Genomic DNA, 16,832 nt, shown 5'->3' with positions numbered 1-16,832 from the left:
CTGAAGCTTTTTCTACTATGGAACACGCCTGGACAAATGAGGGATTACACCGACATCTTTTTGTATTAAAAAGAAGTTGGGGAGCGCTTCATGGATGTGATGGTATATCGTTTTTGGAGATGTTGGAGGAATTCCTCTAGTACAAAATACACAATAGTCTGCCAGGGATTGAAAATAAACCGACAAGAAAGGCACTCTGATGGGTTGAAAAAGTTAAGATAAAAAAAACTTTATTTAATCATGTGCAGATGATTTCAAAATAAGCCGTGTTTACATAAAGACGTTTTAACTTCAACCCACTTCAGAGTCCCTTGTTGTTGTTTTTTGGCTGCTCTTATTTCATCCTTGCTAGATTATAAGTTATATTGTATGTTTTAGACACCAGCCGGTGTTAATAAATGTGAGAGTGAGTGGTTTACTCACTGGCCATTTTACATGACGCTGCATCAGTTTGGTTTGAAGGAAATCATTAGCCAGTATTTCACATATAGGCACAGTTAAATCAAGCTCTTAACGTAACTAAATTCCAATTACACAGTATTAAAATAGCTCATGAATGTGGCTATTTGCCAGTGAAACATTCAAATCAAACTATTGATCTCATACTCAAATAGTCAAATACTGAATAATCTAACAAAGTTAATTTTCATTAAAGATCTTGAGCTGGCAGCTGCTTGCATTATTCTGTCTTCATTATTCATGCTGATTTGGCTGCTGTTCAAAACACACAATTTACCGAATGCTAGGATTTCCAATATTTGTGTGTCACTGTGCAGGGTCTTTTTGACACAAGCGGAGCATGCAGCACTCTCTTTTAGTGTGCACATGCTAATCTGTGCTACAACATTTCATTACTGGCCCAAAACCCAGAATTTCTGGCTAGAAATGACAAGATTTAATGTGTTCTCTATGCTTTATCCTATCACTGTTCAGCATACAGTAACTTGTTTGTTCATATAGTTATTGCCAGATCTTTCAGACCACAGCTTTGGCAAAGATATGTAGCCATTTCAATGCAAAATATCTGAAGTCCGGCAGCAGAAATGTTGTTTCTACTTAAACCATAAATAATGATCCTGTAGCTACTTTATACTTACAGCTCCAACTTTTTTTTTTTAGTAAATTTATATCTTTTTAGCCTTTTTACTTCTTTAGTAGTGACGTTTTATTAACTGTAATGTTCTATAGCTATCATAATGCTACAGTCAAATGAATAACAAATACTCCAAAATAGAAAATGCACCAAGGTTTGTCATACTGTATCTTTTTTATGTAGCACATTATTTTAGATTTATGTCATGTGCCACAGGTTCAATAAATTATCGAATCATTCTACATGCTGTATAATTGGCCATTATGTTTAAAACTGCTGACACCAGCAAGACCACTGCTCTGGTATTGATTTTAGCCACAAACTGTACTTTCCCAGAGTCGTACGTGGCAGACTTTGATGGAAGGAGCTCGCTGCTGTATCGGTTCAACCAGAAGTCCATGTCGACAGTGAAGGACGTGATCTCTCTGCGCTTCAAGAGCCAGCAGGCCGAGGGCGTGCTGCTGCATGGAGAGGGCCAGAGAGGGGACTACATAACCCTAGAGCTGCACCGCGGACGTCTCGACTTCTACCTCAACCTAGGTACTACTCCTGCTTCAGTTCTCACTTTCTGCATCAGAATTGTTTTACTTTTATATTGTGCACGTTAGGGTTGCTCTGATTCTGTTCTACACAATAATCAAGCATTGTTCTTAAATTCTTTTTAACTAAATATTTCCAAATGTTCTTAGCTTTTAATTGTTTGTAATAAGAAAAACTACTAAAAGTTAAGAAAGTTTACTTTGTGCTGTCTGCATCCTATGGAATCATGATGTACTGCTTACAGTACTACAACAAAAACAAAGTAAGAAAAAGTTTATCTTTTCTGTTTTGTCAGCCAAACGGAAGTACATTTTTGGGTTGAAAATTACTCCATGATAGTGGTCAAAACATATTGATTAAACAAAAATAATGTCTTCTGGCCACTCCTGGACGAATGAGGGATTTGTTACTAACAATAATACCATTCATTTTCAAATCCAGTGTTTGAAAAAACTCTTGATTTTATAATTGTTCAGACAGTATTTAAGGGTTGAACTAATATTTGATGACAAAAAGCATTTGACATAAAATAGAAACAAATCCATGTGAATCAAATTTAAAAACAAATCAACAATGCACATTAATATCACTTTTACTCTAAATAATAAATAAATAAATACATCTGAGCCTATTAGATTTACAGTTTGATGATCACTTTCTGGTCTTTAAAATGTAAGGATACAGTTACATATATTGTAGCCTATAGCAGCTTCTCTATGGCCTTGTCTGGCTCTATCTCTACATTGTACATCATTTGTGGGGACAGCTGCTCCTCACACCTCAGTCTGAGTCCAGGCCCTCACTTGCTTGTCCTCAGTAATTTCGTGGTGTCAGTGTGGGTTTTGTGCGCTCGTCTCTCTCCAGATGACAGCAGCAGCAGCAGCAAGCAGAGGTTCAGCAGCAGCAGACGTGTTGCCGTGACAGTGGGCAGTCTCCTGGACGACCAGCATTGGCACACCGTCTTGATTGAGCGCTTCAACAAACAGGTCAACGTCAGTGTGGACACACACACACATCGCTTCACCACGAGGGGAGACGGGCAGTCCCTGGAGGTGGACTATGAGGTGAGGACTGAAGCTAATAGTAGGAGTGATCGCAGTAGATTTAGTGAAATTTAGCACTGGTGTCGATATAGAAGTGATTCTTATGTTTGAAAAGATTGACTTAAATGGGTTTGACAAGTCGATCGTTGAATTTCAGAATTATATATCTTAGTGTTTTATACAGATCAATGGCCACTGGTTTCATGTCCCCAAGTTCAGAGGGGCATGATTGACAGGTGGATTGGCCGATCAGGAACATGCAAAGTCTGTCCTTATCAAAACTAATATGGCAGCTTACGAGGAAAAATGAAAGGGTCAAAATTAGAGGCTGGAATCAAATTTAAAAAATACAAATTCATCGAAAATCTGACAAAAATCAATCATGATTAATTGCAATTAAAGCAGACCTTCGTAAATTACAGTTAATCACCATTTCACACAATGTTGTCTTAATTATGATGCTCTAAATGTAAATCTAGACATCGCATACTTTAACATTGAATGAGAGGTCAGCACTTTAACTTGCCTTCATAATAGTCTATGTGTTTCAGCTTGGAATATATAGACTTAAGCAATATGTAATATTTCATACCATAATCTACTTGAGTTATTTAGTAGCTAGGTTATGTTTTAGGTTTGTAATTAGGCCTACATATGGTATTACAATAAACTATAGCCTAGTCCCTACATAAGTGTCTGTTCAACACAAGTGTGCTCCTTTATAAAGTCACAGCAGATCTGTCACAGTGAAGCCTTTAACACAGGCTTTAACTGACTCACATAACAACTCGTTAAATACTAATAGGAGATTGTTTAGCATAAAAACAAACTGCACGTCAAACCCACGAAGCACAAAACATTATTAATGTGAGGAGAGCCATGTTTGATTTAGTTCTAATGATTCCGATTCACACGCATCAATCAAAATGAGCAAACCTGATTGCACGGTCCTGTTTGAGTTTGGCTTGGGGCACAGCAGAGGTATTGGTGATTTGGTATTTGGCATTTATATCAGTGCTTTCTTTACTATGGTACATTGTGGAAATGCTACATGTTCCTTTTGAAATCCCTGAAAAGGCTTTAGGGCTATAATTACTGCCACACACACACAAAAAAGAGAAAAAATAGATAAAGTTATTTTTTCAGATGCTGCAATAAAAGGCTTGTAATAGAAAACACTGCATCAGTCCACAATATAATACTGGGTAACTTTTGGTGATACGGTTTGTGTTACATTCCTGGTAATAACAAGTAATAGTAACAAAGGAAGTATTACTAATAGTGCTTATTGTCCTGTATATTTTCAGTAAATAGCAATGGTTAAGATCAGTATTGTGAAAGTAGCAGTAACAGTTTTTTTTAGTATGAAAAAAAGGCAACTGGTATTAGATCATTCTTTCAAAGTCATTTCACTTGGTTAATGTTTACTTTGAAGTATTACTATCAGCCTGCTGATCCTTTCCCCTTTGGTAAGTACATCAGAGTGGAGTTATATAACCTCAACGACCGACCTACAAAACCGGTTTAAAGATGTGCATGTAGCAATTAATGTTACAGTTCATGGGAAGAGAACCTTTTACCATAGAACAAAGGGGAGCCTGAACCTTGAAGTAAAGTTATTTTTGAAGTCTCCGAGGACCAGCCGACTGCCAAGAACACAGCCATCCTTTACTGGAAAAGGAGGTTGCACTTCAACAATACAATCCTCAGTAGAGCGTTCAACCTGAAACCTAATATTCCAGGAGAAAGAGGTGGCATGTTGAGTCAATAGGCACAAGAACGGTTCAATTAGGCTGCATTGAGATGGTTATCATCCAGAGAAAACCACTTAGAGGAGCAGCCGAGGACGAACTCACACTGAGATACTGCGTCCATATGGCTGATATACAAACCGTTGAAAACCTTTAGAAACTATAGAAAAATACACAAAATAGTATTATTCCTAATCTTATGATACAAAAGAGAAATTGTATAATGCTAACTATATTTTCAGCATATTGAATAATCCACTTCTATCAGATATTTCATTTCAAGTTATAGTGGCAACAAAAAACTGAGGAACATCATTTATTTTCTTTAAATTATGTTTAGTATTCTTGTTGCCCGAAGACATTTATTGCCTATTGTGGCCATCAAATTCTTCCCATATAATCTTATGTGTAGATTTATGGGCCATGCATTTGTATTTCTGTGCATGTATTATATTTATCTTTTCCAAAGTGTTAAAATTGTTCTCGAATTGGGCTTAAACTTCAACCCACCAGAACTTTTATTCAAAGGATAAAAGTACATTGAGACTGTTTTATATGTAGTTTTGTGGTGCTGTATGTAGCGGCTCCTGCAGGACACTGGGAAAGGATGCAGCCTGCTGGGATTTGTTCCCGTTTGGCCCCAGAGGCATTAATGAGACGGAGCCGGTGTTAAGGACGGAGAGTGTTCAGGTCCAGGCCGAGTGTGAGTGGGAGCACAACTGTTTCCAAAGATTAGACTTGCTTTTGGCCGTGAAACTATAGGAAATGAATATATATTTAAGTCTTTAAGTCTGTTAAGATTTAAAATTCAGCAACATTTTCACGATAATGTATATTTTATAGAACGATATTATGAACTCATACAGCATATGCTACAACCATTAATCTAAATTTAATCTATATTGAAAGTCTTTACATGATCAAAATAGATCACCACACTATCTAAATGTGTCTGTTTTATGTAAATTCCTAAACACATAAAACATGCTATGTCCAACAAAGCTCTGTCTTGAGACTCAACATTTTTTGCAGATTTTTCAGTTTGCATAAGGAACATAGGTGATTTGTTTTATGGTTCTGGTTTGTGAAGCTTTAGTGTGGACAGACTGATGCACAGTTTCAGTGCTGAGCCCTGCTGCGCTGCATGTAGGATAAATACTAGGTTTTACTGTAGAATTTAGGATTTAATTGTACCTCCTGCTGTGTGTTTTCTCAGCGATTGTTGGCTGGAGAAAATCTAAAACACTATTTTGGATTGGTTATGTTTGTAATAAAACACCTGAAGGTTTGTGCACAAAATGTTCTTCTCTTGTAGTTGTTAAATTATGTAAAATGATGTAAAAATTAAATGTATCCTCTGAATTATAAAAAAAATATATTATATTTAGAGCTCATTTTTAACTTAACAGTCATTGCCACAATAAGTAATCTTCCTCGTTCTAACCTTTTGCAGCCTCTTCTCTTATAAACTTCAACAAACCAACTATCATGTCCTCTTTTATTACATTCAGAATTCTCCCCTTTGGGCTTCCTGGGCAGTCTTGTGTTTGGCTACTTTATAATTTTCATATTTATGTTTTCAGCCCTCACTACTGTGAATATTTGTGTTAATTTCTTGCACATTGCATGTCTCTTCTACACCTACAGTTGTCATAACTCCATGCTCTGGATGTGTTAGTAGTTTAAAGTAAACTATGTCCTGCTTCTTTTAGTACAGATAGTTTAATGTGTTGTGACAATCCCAGAATAGAAAAAAAAAGATGAAAAATGTAAAAACAAATCTGTAATGTTTTCACCTTTTTGAACACTGCAAATTAATTAACTGTTAACTGTTGTTTTTTTAAATATATAATGTATTGTCTTACATTAATATCGCTGTGTTTCTGTGTTTGCAGCTGAGTTTTGGTGGCATCCCTCTCCCTGGTAAGCCTGGCACGTTCCTCCGAAAGAACTTCCACGGCTGCATGGAGAACCTGTACTACAACGGGATCAATATCATTGACCTGGCCAAGAGGCGCAAACTGCAGATACACAGTGTGGTGAGTTTGACTCCCCATGATAACATTGTCTGAGCAGGTGCCATAACACAATGTGCGTACTTTTGTCACTTGCATCCTGACCTGCAATTAGACTTTCAGTGTACAAAATAGATTTTTCATTGGAAGATATTCTTTGTTGCATTTATGGAAAAACTTTGTATTCAGCTGTGTTTTATTATTTTATAACATTTGATGAATAATTTTAATGGAGAAACTAAAGAACGTTGAGTTTAATCCACTCCTGCTGTGACAAACTGTCAACTTACACACGATGGCATGTTCTGTCTTAGGTGTATTTTCTACTCACTGTGTTTTTTTGCTGCACCTTTTATGACGTTGAAGGCTAATGCACTGTGGCTATTTGTGATCCATTTCATATGGACATTGATTTCAAGGACTTGAGAGTTTCAGTACAGTAAATAGGAACGTTGAAGTTACATTAAGCTGTTGATGGCGCCCATTTGCACAAGAAGGAAATTATTCTTATTTCATTCTCTGCATGCAACATTGGAAGTTGATTGAAAAGTAAGTGAATGATGTGGCTCTGTCTCATTCTCTTGGCTATAACTGAGATTGCAACAGCTGAGAGTCGACACACTAAATTATTACAGTGTTTACAGCATTCAACCATGCTAGTATTGTACGTGCTTTCTACAGTATGTAACACCACAAATGACAGGCGCCCAGAGTGATCTTAACCGCAGCATTATCTCTAACCGTGTGAATGGATTGCTTTGAACAGCTCACCGTTCTCTCACTGAAATCACAGAGACCATTCAGAGTGCCACAAGCCACATCTGATCACAGAGACACATCCCTACCTCTCCCAGTCTGATTGCTGCATTAAAAAGACTTTTACCGACAGCTGCAAGAGGAGGTGGGGCGAGGGCGGCGGCCATGATGGAGGCCGTGATGGAATTTCAATGGGATACTTTCCCTGGGGTGGAGAAGAGGGGAGTGCGATGGAGAGACACACTGTGGTGATTGCTCAGAGCTGCCCTAGGCCTTTACTGATAGGACGTGACCCCAGCCTTTGGCACATATACACCTAATACCACCTCTGCTCTGTGCTAAATTAAACCCAGACATCTGAATGAAACTTTTATTACCTTTTAAAGTGGATGTGTTAGTTTAGGACAAATGTAACCACAAGAAAGGCTCAGTTTAGTTTGAGTGTGTCATTAAGACATAACCTTCATGGCATCGTCAGGAGAGACCAAGTCCTCTGTGGTACAATTCACTCAATGTACGTACTGTAGAGAGGGCTATTTTTCAACTCCAATTTCAGAAAATGCATTAAGCCTGCAATGTCCTTCTATATCAGTAATGTTGGCCTTGAGTTCTTAAATACAACTTACAATTTGAATGTGATTGGAAACGGAACCCATACAAACCAGGAAAAATAAATCTATAAAACAGGTCAAGAATAAGTCGGCAGCACCTGTACCAAAGAAAGATTTAGAAAGAGACATCAGATCTAATTTAGTTTGAGACTCATTCACTCTGTATCAGGATCTAAATAGTTTTGAAAGCACTTCAGGAGAGTTTGGTTCTTTTAATTTGATCTTAAAATGAGCTGTTGAAATGTTATTAAGTAATTATCATGACACAATTCTTCTTTAGGGCCAGTATAAGTATTTACTTATAGTAAACTTAAATGTTTAAAATGGTTAGATCATCCAAATACTGTATATACCAGACCACAACCTCACAAGCAAGTTTATAAAAACAAGACTGTGGGACAGGTGCATAAGAGCTGGCCAAACTTAACAAAGAAGCACCAGGGATTTTCTTTAAAATATTGCAACGTCTCGGACCATGGCCTTTGTCGAGCAAGTGGTTATTAATGGATGAGACGCCAATAGTACCAATAGAGATAACAAAATAGGGTGTGGCTGGCTACGACACAGGATGCTCAAACCGGAGCATCCAGAGGAAACCTATGCAGTTCATCACTGAGCCCCTGGTTCTGGTTTTCTTTTCTTTTCTTTTAAAAGCAACTAGAGTTCCATTACTGTTCATCATAGTAATTAATCAAATGTAAGCTAATGATTACCACCATTTGATCTTAATAAGAGAGAGCTTTGTTAAAAGTTAAAATGAACTCGACATTACTTTAGGAAACAAGCACAGTAGTTCTCCACATCCTCGCAGGCTAATCCGACAGCTCTCCTAAACCCTTACTCACACCTCTGTCTTTGATTTTGCTTCCTCAGGGAAACGTCACCTTCCAGTGCTCCGTGCCCCAGCTGGGCGCCTGCACTTTCCTAAGCTCTAGCAGCAGCTTCCTGTCTGTCCCGTCACCTGCGTCGACCACTGCTCCGGGGGGCTTCTCGGTGCGGTTCCACTTCAGGACGTGGAACGCAGACGGGCTGCTCTTGTCTGTGCCACTTAGTCCCGACTCCCAAAGACTGGACTTACGCCTCAGCGACTCTCGGCTACGTTTGACCCTGCAGAAGTCAGAAGTCTTTACCGGTCAGTACACTCTGTCGCCTCATTGACACTTGTAGACTTTAATAATGCATGGAAATACTCACATATTCCATCGATGAGTGCTGCTAATGGTATACCATCAAATATTTATTGGCTATAAATGGTTTTATTTTATGCATTGTAATTGACATTCAGCAGATCATTACTTATTATGTGCGAACAGTGACAGTGCTGTAAGGTTAACCTGAGTGCAGCACTTTCCTCAAATGGAGACACATTTTTTAAGACATTACATTTGCAAGATATGGAATTGTATTTGATATGAGCTTTTCTTATCTCTTCCCTTTGTAAATGATTTGAAGCTTGCTCAAGTTAATAATGATGACGTCATTTCCCTTCTCAGTTAAAGATTTATTATGCTTGATTGACGTGATTCCGACCAATTTAAAGCTCAAAGGGCCTAATTAAACACTCAAATATACCCAATAGCACACAATGGTAACAGGAACAATGTAACAGTAAAAATTCCAGCTGAGATTTTGTTTTATATATATAGCTGTTATATCTTATTAATAAGAATAAGAATTACACTTTCAAAAAGTTTTTATCATTACTTGTTCTTTCAAGTCTGAGATGGGAAAATGAATGTGAAACCTAAAGTATTACAAAATATTTCAAGATAAGGCTAAATATACACAAGGGAAAAAAGTGAATTACTTTTATTTTGTCGATTTTGAAAAGAGCATTTACCTACCATAAACCTGTAGTGATGTCTAGTGAGATGTAGTTGTCATGAGATTGAAATAAAGCCTTTGAATGGCAGTTTTCTTGAAATGGACAACTTTCTACCACTCCTTGGCAAATAAGGGATCACATCGACAAAGCCTTTGTATCTACATTTTGTATAATTGCACTTACACTGCCTATAGACATAGACATGACTGTAGAAGTACATGTATAAAAACATGAGCGTAACATCTCTAGACAGCTACAATACACAGACTTTCAAATATATATTTGCTGGAGGCAGGATACTGGAAACGACTAGACAAATGTTTTATCTTGTAACTTGTGTGAGAGATTTACATCTACAATACTTGTGGGATTGTAAAAAAAGCAAATTAAGCATCTTGATTTGACAAGTTTGGACAGAGGCGAGGGAAACATGACCTTAAGAAGACAAGGATCTCCAAACAGCGCCTGGCAGTTGTCCCTAGAGGCTTCCATAGTTATTCCATAAAACAGTCTTTAAAAAAACGCCTTTGGCACTAACATCCTTCTGGGATAAAAGCGCTTGCTGTAAGCGACAGGCATCAGCACAGTCTGAGCAAGAATCTCAAGTTTTCCCCTGAGCTTTGGACGAAGATCTTTTTTTTTTAAGGTGAAATATGTCCTGTGTGTGGAGTCTGGGAGCTACAGCCTGGCCTCATTTAGATGCTAATTTGGTCCGCGCACAAGTGTGGCTGAGGTTTTTTATCATGCCGTTGTCCTCTTGATAGCTTCGAGGTTAGTTGTCAGCATTGATTAAAAAGAAATGCCTTTTGGCTCAGATGAATTGAGCGTCCAGACATCCTTGTTTCAGGCTTTCTTCAGAAATGTACAGAATAAGATGCCTTCAAACGATTTGTAAACTATATGACTCTATTGGCATTAACAAGGGACGATTGGATAGAGGCATGATGACATTCAGCAGTAACAGTCAATGGCAAAAAGTTGTCATAAAGATTTAATACACGAGTTTGCGTTTCTGCCTGTTAAGTGCCATTATGACATTATTTGTATGTGTGATGATAAAAAAAAAGAAAAAAGCAGGCAGGACACAGGTTAAGTGCTCAGATGCGTGTCGCACGTCTCGAATGGAAATTAGACAATACATCATTTCATGACACAGAAAGGAAAACATTAATTATGTCTTCGGCGCAGACTGCACTTTATTCAAATGCAAACCTTCTGAAAGGGCTCCAACGTTTATTTAGTTAAACTTTTTTTACCGGAATTTATACAGCCGAATGTAGCAATTAATGTGCTGTTGACAAGAAATAAATATGTTTTGTTGTCATGAAGCAAATAGTTGTCATAAAAGCGGTTTGGTTGGAAAAGATTACGTGCATAATGTATTAGAATAATTGATCTGGCATAACATATCTGGGGTGATACAATATATTGAAGGTAAATAGACTCTGCAACACAGCTTTTATGGAAAGAACTTGTTAACGCTGAAGTTTAGCCGTCTACACATGGAACACATTGGATTGTTGTATTAGTTATTGTTTCTGGCTTCTCCCAAACGTCAATGCTCTTGGATATGTTTGAATTGAAACCTGGTTTGAAATCATAAATTGCAATTTGAAATTGTGCAGCCCCAACATGTCACAACTATATGATTCTATGTGATACAAATACGGTTAACAATGACTTAACTTGGATTTAATTATGCATTTTACTTGATCTTAATCCTGCTGCAACTATGTTATGTTGCTGAGGCTTCTTGAATTTTATGAAACGTTTATATTGTTTCATCCGTAGGTCATACTCTGAACGATGGACTGTGGCACTCTGTACGCGTGGACTCAAAGAACCTGGAGATCACCTTATCTGTGGACAAGGAGCCGCCCTCCACTGTGGAATTATGGGAAAAACTGGAAGTCAAGGGAAATTTCTACTTCGGAGGTTATTATTTTTTTAATATATGTGCTTGGTATATGCCTTGTGGTAGAAGAGGTCAATACAATTATTCGATTTTGAAGATATGCAACATTTTAATATCAAGAATATTGTCTATAATAAATGAAATATTTTCTAAAAGGCTGCAGAAAATCTGACTAAGAAAAAAAATAAAAACTGCTTTGTAAACTATAGTAACTCTATAGAGATTCATTTTACCGTCCATTCACCTTTTGTGCAATACATTTTCAGGTATGCTTCAGCACATTTCCAAAGAATTACTAAAATATAATCTGAATATAATTGTGTTTAGGAAAGTAAGTAAATGAAAAAAGTCAAAATACATAGATCAATTTCCTTTTTATTAATGAGAAACAGTTCTGCTCTTAGTTCATTTACAGCGGGTGTTTCAGCATGAGAGCTTTTGCAGTAAGAACCCTCTACAAATGTGTGAAATGATTAGCTCTTTGCGTTTCCGTTCGCACATGTTAATACAGTATTAGGGTTAATGATGTTGAATCTACATGTCTGCGTTTTTCTCCACTCAGGCTGCCCCACTGTGGAGTGTCAGCGCACCACTCCAGCCTTCCAGGGCTGTTTGCGGCTCATATTCATCAACAGCCAGACAATGGACCTCAGTCACATACAGCAAGGGCTGCTGGGAAATTATAATGAGCTTCAGTTTCACACATGCAATATAAGAGACAGGTAAGTTGAGTAAACTTTTATTTGAAGAAAGAAAGAAATAAGAAAGACAGAAGGAATGAAGGAAGATTTTACCATTCAGTCAAACAGTCATGGTGTCAGAAATAGATGTCTGTGGAGCGTGTTTGAGCTGGCAGCAGAGAGTCATTTGTGGCCACATTGTTAATTCGGAGATGACAGTGTGTTGTCTGCACAGCCGCCTAAAAGTCACTGACAACTTGTCCTGGAGAGAAAAACACACTGACAGGATCATCCAATTAAATTTCAACAGGAACTTGGAAACACCATCCCTGGCAGAGGACTATGCTAACAAGCTACTCCCCACTGTCCTGCATGCCATGCTAACCTCATTAGCCTGCACAGTTTTGGGCCCTGTAAACACAACTGACAGAACCGCAAACTCCATAACGGTGTGTTTGTGTCACATGGAGCAGGAGAAGAGCAGACTGTTGGATGTGCCTGCAGGCCACTTCTCTGTTGTCACATTCGCATTACCTGTTTTCAGCACAGACGGCTCACTGTCAGTGGACGGGCAGCACAACATCTGTCCTGTCACTGGGCTAAACAGCTCTGATGGATGGAGAGAGAATGTCTTTTATATGGGCCACACTTGAGCAATAGGATATAGATTTTATAGGCAAGTACCCTGTTGTCAGTTTGTGTTAGTCCCAAGCATGGAAACTACATTAGATAGAGTAAAGTGGTGTATAAACAGACTGTAGTATTGTGGCATGTGATGAGTCAAGAAACATGTCACCATGGAAACTGAAGTTTCTGTTCCATGTTTGAAGTGGTGCTGAAACCAGATAAAATGAAGTAGCATATGGATCAGAGGCTTTGAAGGGCACTTCAGAGACAGCTCTATTAGAAAGTCCATCAAACAGTTTGTACATTATGTTATTGAGCCCAGTTTGGTTCTGTCAAATATATATCCAACATTGTAGATTGTGGTCTACAAAAGTGTTGCTGAAATGTTGATGTTATCATAATGCAGTGCTTCTCAAACCTTTTCTGGTACGTCCCCCTTGGGAAATAGAAAATGTATCCATGCCCCCCCATAGCGTCGAGAAATTATAAAGTATGATAAAATAAAATAATAAAAATTGCTACTATATAATCGCCTATTAGTCTGAAATAACAGTCATAATCAGAGGAGGTTTTGTTTTGTTTTTTGAAGATTTTGTGGCCTGTAGGCTTTATAAGACACCCATTCTTAAAGCCCTTCACTGGAGCCGGTCTCGTACCGGATACAGTTTAAAATTCTTGTTCTGACATTTAGAGCTTTAAATGGTCAGGTCCCATCGTACATCAGCGATCTGATTAAACCGTACGCTCCCTCTCGCTCACTGAGGTCCTTGGACCAGAAACTGTTGTTGGTTCCTCACACCCGTTTTCGGACCAGAGGAGACAGATCCTTCCAGGCTGTTGCCCCCAGACTCTGGAACGATCTTCCGCTCTCCCTCCAGTCACTGGACTCAGTTACTGCTTTTAAGGGTCAGCTTAAAACCTTTTTATTTAGTCAAGCCTTTTAAATGCATTTGTTTTAGCGGCTGATTTTACTGTATATTGTTGTATTTGTATTGTTCACTGTAAATGTTTTGTGTTTTTATTGTTTTATTCTGTGTTTTGTGAAGCACTTTGTGACTTCTGTCTGTGAAAGGTGCTATACAAATAACATTTACTTACTTACTTACTTACTTACTTACTTACTTACTTACTTACTTACTTACTTACTTACTTACTTACTTACTAGGAGAGGACAGGGTGAAATGGGGAACGAGAGAGAGGAGAAGACATGCAGTAAATCATCAGGGTCGGAATTTGAACTCACAACACTCACAGACCACCGGGCAGCACGTGCTTGATACTGAGGAAAGGCAGACACAGAGTCTCATTGCTTCATGAGTCTCTTCTCCACAGATGTGCAGACAGGGCAGGTCAGTCACCTGTCTGCAGTGATTGCAGAATTGGACGGTTACTTCTCTGTCACCGTCGATCACCTTTACCACCACAGGTCCACCACGTCACACACAGACCGCTTTCATCCGCGCTTATTTTTCACATTTAACCCGAAAATCGAAGTGGAAAGGAAGCGAATGCACACACATTCTCTTATATGCTTTCTCACCAGGAGCGGTCAGTAAAGCTTGGGTTATACTTCCCGCATGTAAATTCTGCGTGGAAATAAGACGTGCGGGGGGCAGCGGAGAAGATGTTGGTTGTATTTACAGTCTGTGCGGGTTTCATGCGGTGTCAACAGTAGAAATCTGAGCCTAGCTGCGACAAAATCCCATTAATTTCTACACGGAACCATGCTCATAGTTACATTTTTTCCCCTGACGCCGACGCGGAAAATCAGGTCCGCGTGGACGGGGTGCGAGGGGGGCGTGTTGGCAAAAATGACAACATTTCACGTCAAGCTTAAATCTACCTTCACCGAGCAAGTTTAAAAGTTTAACTCGAAAAAGGGAGAGAGAAGATGACCACGAACTTGGAACCAGGAGAGACGTACGCGCAGAGAAGGGACAGTGGAGGAAAAGAGGAGAGACAGAGGAGAGACAGAGGAGGGACAGAGGAGGGACAGAAGAGGTGCAGAGGAGGGACAGGGGAGGGACAGAAGAGGTGCAGAGGAGGGACAGTGGAGGCACAGAGGAGGGACAGAGGAGAGACAGAGGAGGGACAGAGGAGGGACAGAAGAGGTGCAGAGGAGGGACAGGGGAGGGACAGAAGAGGTGCAGAGGAGGGACAGTGGAGGCACAGAGGAGGGACAGAGGAGAGACAGAGGAGGGACAGAGGAGGGACAGAAGAGGTGCAGAGGAGGGACAGGGGAGGGACAGAAGAGGTGCAGAGGAGGGACAGTGGAGGCACAGAGGAGGGACAGAGGAGAGACAGAGGAGGGACAGAGGAGGGACAGAAGAGGTGCAGAGGAGGGACAGGGGAGGGACAGAAGAGGTGCAGAGGAGGGACAGTGGAGGCACAGAGGAGGGACAGAGGAGAGACAGAGGAGGGACAGAGGAGGGACAGAGGAGGGACAGAGGAGAGACAGAGGAGGGACAGAGGAGGGACAGAGGAGGGACAGTGGAGGCACAGAGGAGGGACAGAGGAGAGACAGAGGAGGGACAGAGGAGAGACAGAGGAGGGACAGAGGAGGGACAGAGGAGGGACAGTGGAGGCACAGAGGAGGGACAGAGGAGAGACAGAGGAGGGACAGAGGAGAGACAGAGGAGGGACAGAGGAGGGACAGAGGAGGGACAGTGGAGGCACAGAGGAGGGACAGAGGAGAGACAGAGGAGGGACAGAGGAGAGACAGAGGAGGGACAGAGGAGGGACAGAGGAGGGACAGAGGAGGGACAGAGGAGGGACAGAGTAAGGCCATTCCCATGCCTCGAAATGGAGGAACTAGAGGTCAGATCATTTGCTGCAGCCTTGTTGATGCCAACAACCTTAATAAACTTAAAATATGACATAACATAAAACAATTCCCCCCATTACAGTCTTCCATGTACTTTCTTTGTACCTAAAATAATTCTCTCCAATCATCGCTTGGAATATAAAGTCAATATTGAAAAGCAATTATCATCGTTTCATTAAGTAAAAAATAAATTAACTCTGGGTTAATTGTCTTATGTAAAGTGAATTGAATTTTCACAGCCCGATGCCCTCACCCTTCACATCGTCAACACGCCCCATCGGTCTTTGGGGTCCCACCAGTTTCCATTGTATTTTACCCTCCACGAGACCAATTGATTAGACCACAAATCTCCAAACTATGAATGCCACCGCACTAACCAACATGTGAGCATAGATTCATAAACTGAGATAAAAGAATATTCCCTTTGTTCACTTACTGTCCTCGTGGTAGATTGTGCTGATATTTTATGACCCACAAGTTCACAATGCAGAATAGCTTTGATGGTAATTAAACTGGTAAATGCAACCTTATCCGTGTTTTGCGGGCTTCGCTACAGTTAATAGGTGAGAGCCCAAAGTGTATGAAATAATAGATGCACGCTTGAAAGGCTGGCAATTATGTGTAACTCAAGCAGGCTCGAGGAAGGGACTATTAATCAGCCAGCAGTGGTGTGGACTTTCTGTGAAACGCTTATTGTGGCGAATATCCCATAAACACGCTGAAGGTGACAGGGAAGACTATTTTTAGTGGGACAGAGACAGATATGTCAGCTATTTCAAATGGTGACAAGGGCAGGCAGTATAAAGCGACATTTTCCCCGTAATTTTTTTGGAGGCAGCGTCACAAAAACATAATAAACGGAAAATGGCTTTTTTTACGGTGAGGGCTCAAGTTTTACATCACAACAGAAAACCAGAGGAGCAGCGTTGATGAATAAATAATCAGGCCAGTGAATCCAGCGGAAAAGGTCAGAAAACACATTTAAAAATATGTCACTGTGTCTTTAATCAACAATTATTTTTCATCATTGTTGGATTTGTAACGTTAATTATTCATAACGGCAGTATGGAAATGATTCTGCAATAACTTCATTATCATTTTGAGGCAAACACAATGTATGAGTTGTTTAATTTACCACAATACAAGTGTTAA

The 16,832-nt window shown here is 39.7% G+C and overlaps 1 protein-coding gene across 1 annotated transcript in view; it reads left to right on the top strand.

The window, feature by feature from the left end:
- Positions 1–16,832, top strand: part of LOC140353317 (contactin-associated protein-like 5) — a 99,456-nt gene that overhangs the window by 41,631 nt on the left and 40,993 nt on the right. The window contains exons 5-10 of the mRNA XM_072437816.1: positions 1,430–1,633; positions 2,498–2,697; positions 6,323–6,466; positions 8,683–8,941; positions 11,426–11,569; positions 12,112–12,271. Coding sequence (XP_072293917.1) covers positions 1,430–1,633; positions 2,498–2,697; positions 6,323–6,466; positions 8,683–8,941; positions 11,426–11,569; positions 12,112–12,271 — 1,111 coding nt within the window. The remainder of the gene's footprint in view (positions 1–1,429; positions 1,634–2,497; positions 2,698–6,322; positions 6,467–8,682; positions 8,942–11,425; positions 11,570–12,111; positions 12,272–16,832) is intronic.

This window comes from Eucyclogobius newberryi, unplaced genomic scaffold (genome assembly GCF_026437365.1).
Source record: "Eucyclogobius newberryi isolate DKJ021-1_F unplaced genomic scaffold, fEucNew1.0.hap1 SCAF_89, whole genome shotgun sequence".
NCBI classification, from domain to species: Eukaryota; Metazoa; Chordata; class Actinopteri; order Gobiiformes; family Gobiidae; genus Eucyclogobius; species Eucyclogobius newberryi.
Note: the sequence above shows the minus strand (reverse complement) of the source record. Positions and strands in the feature narration are given on the sequence as shown.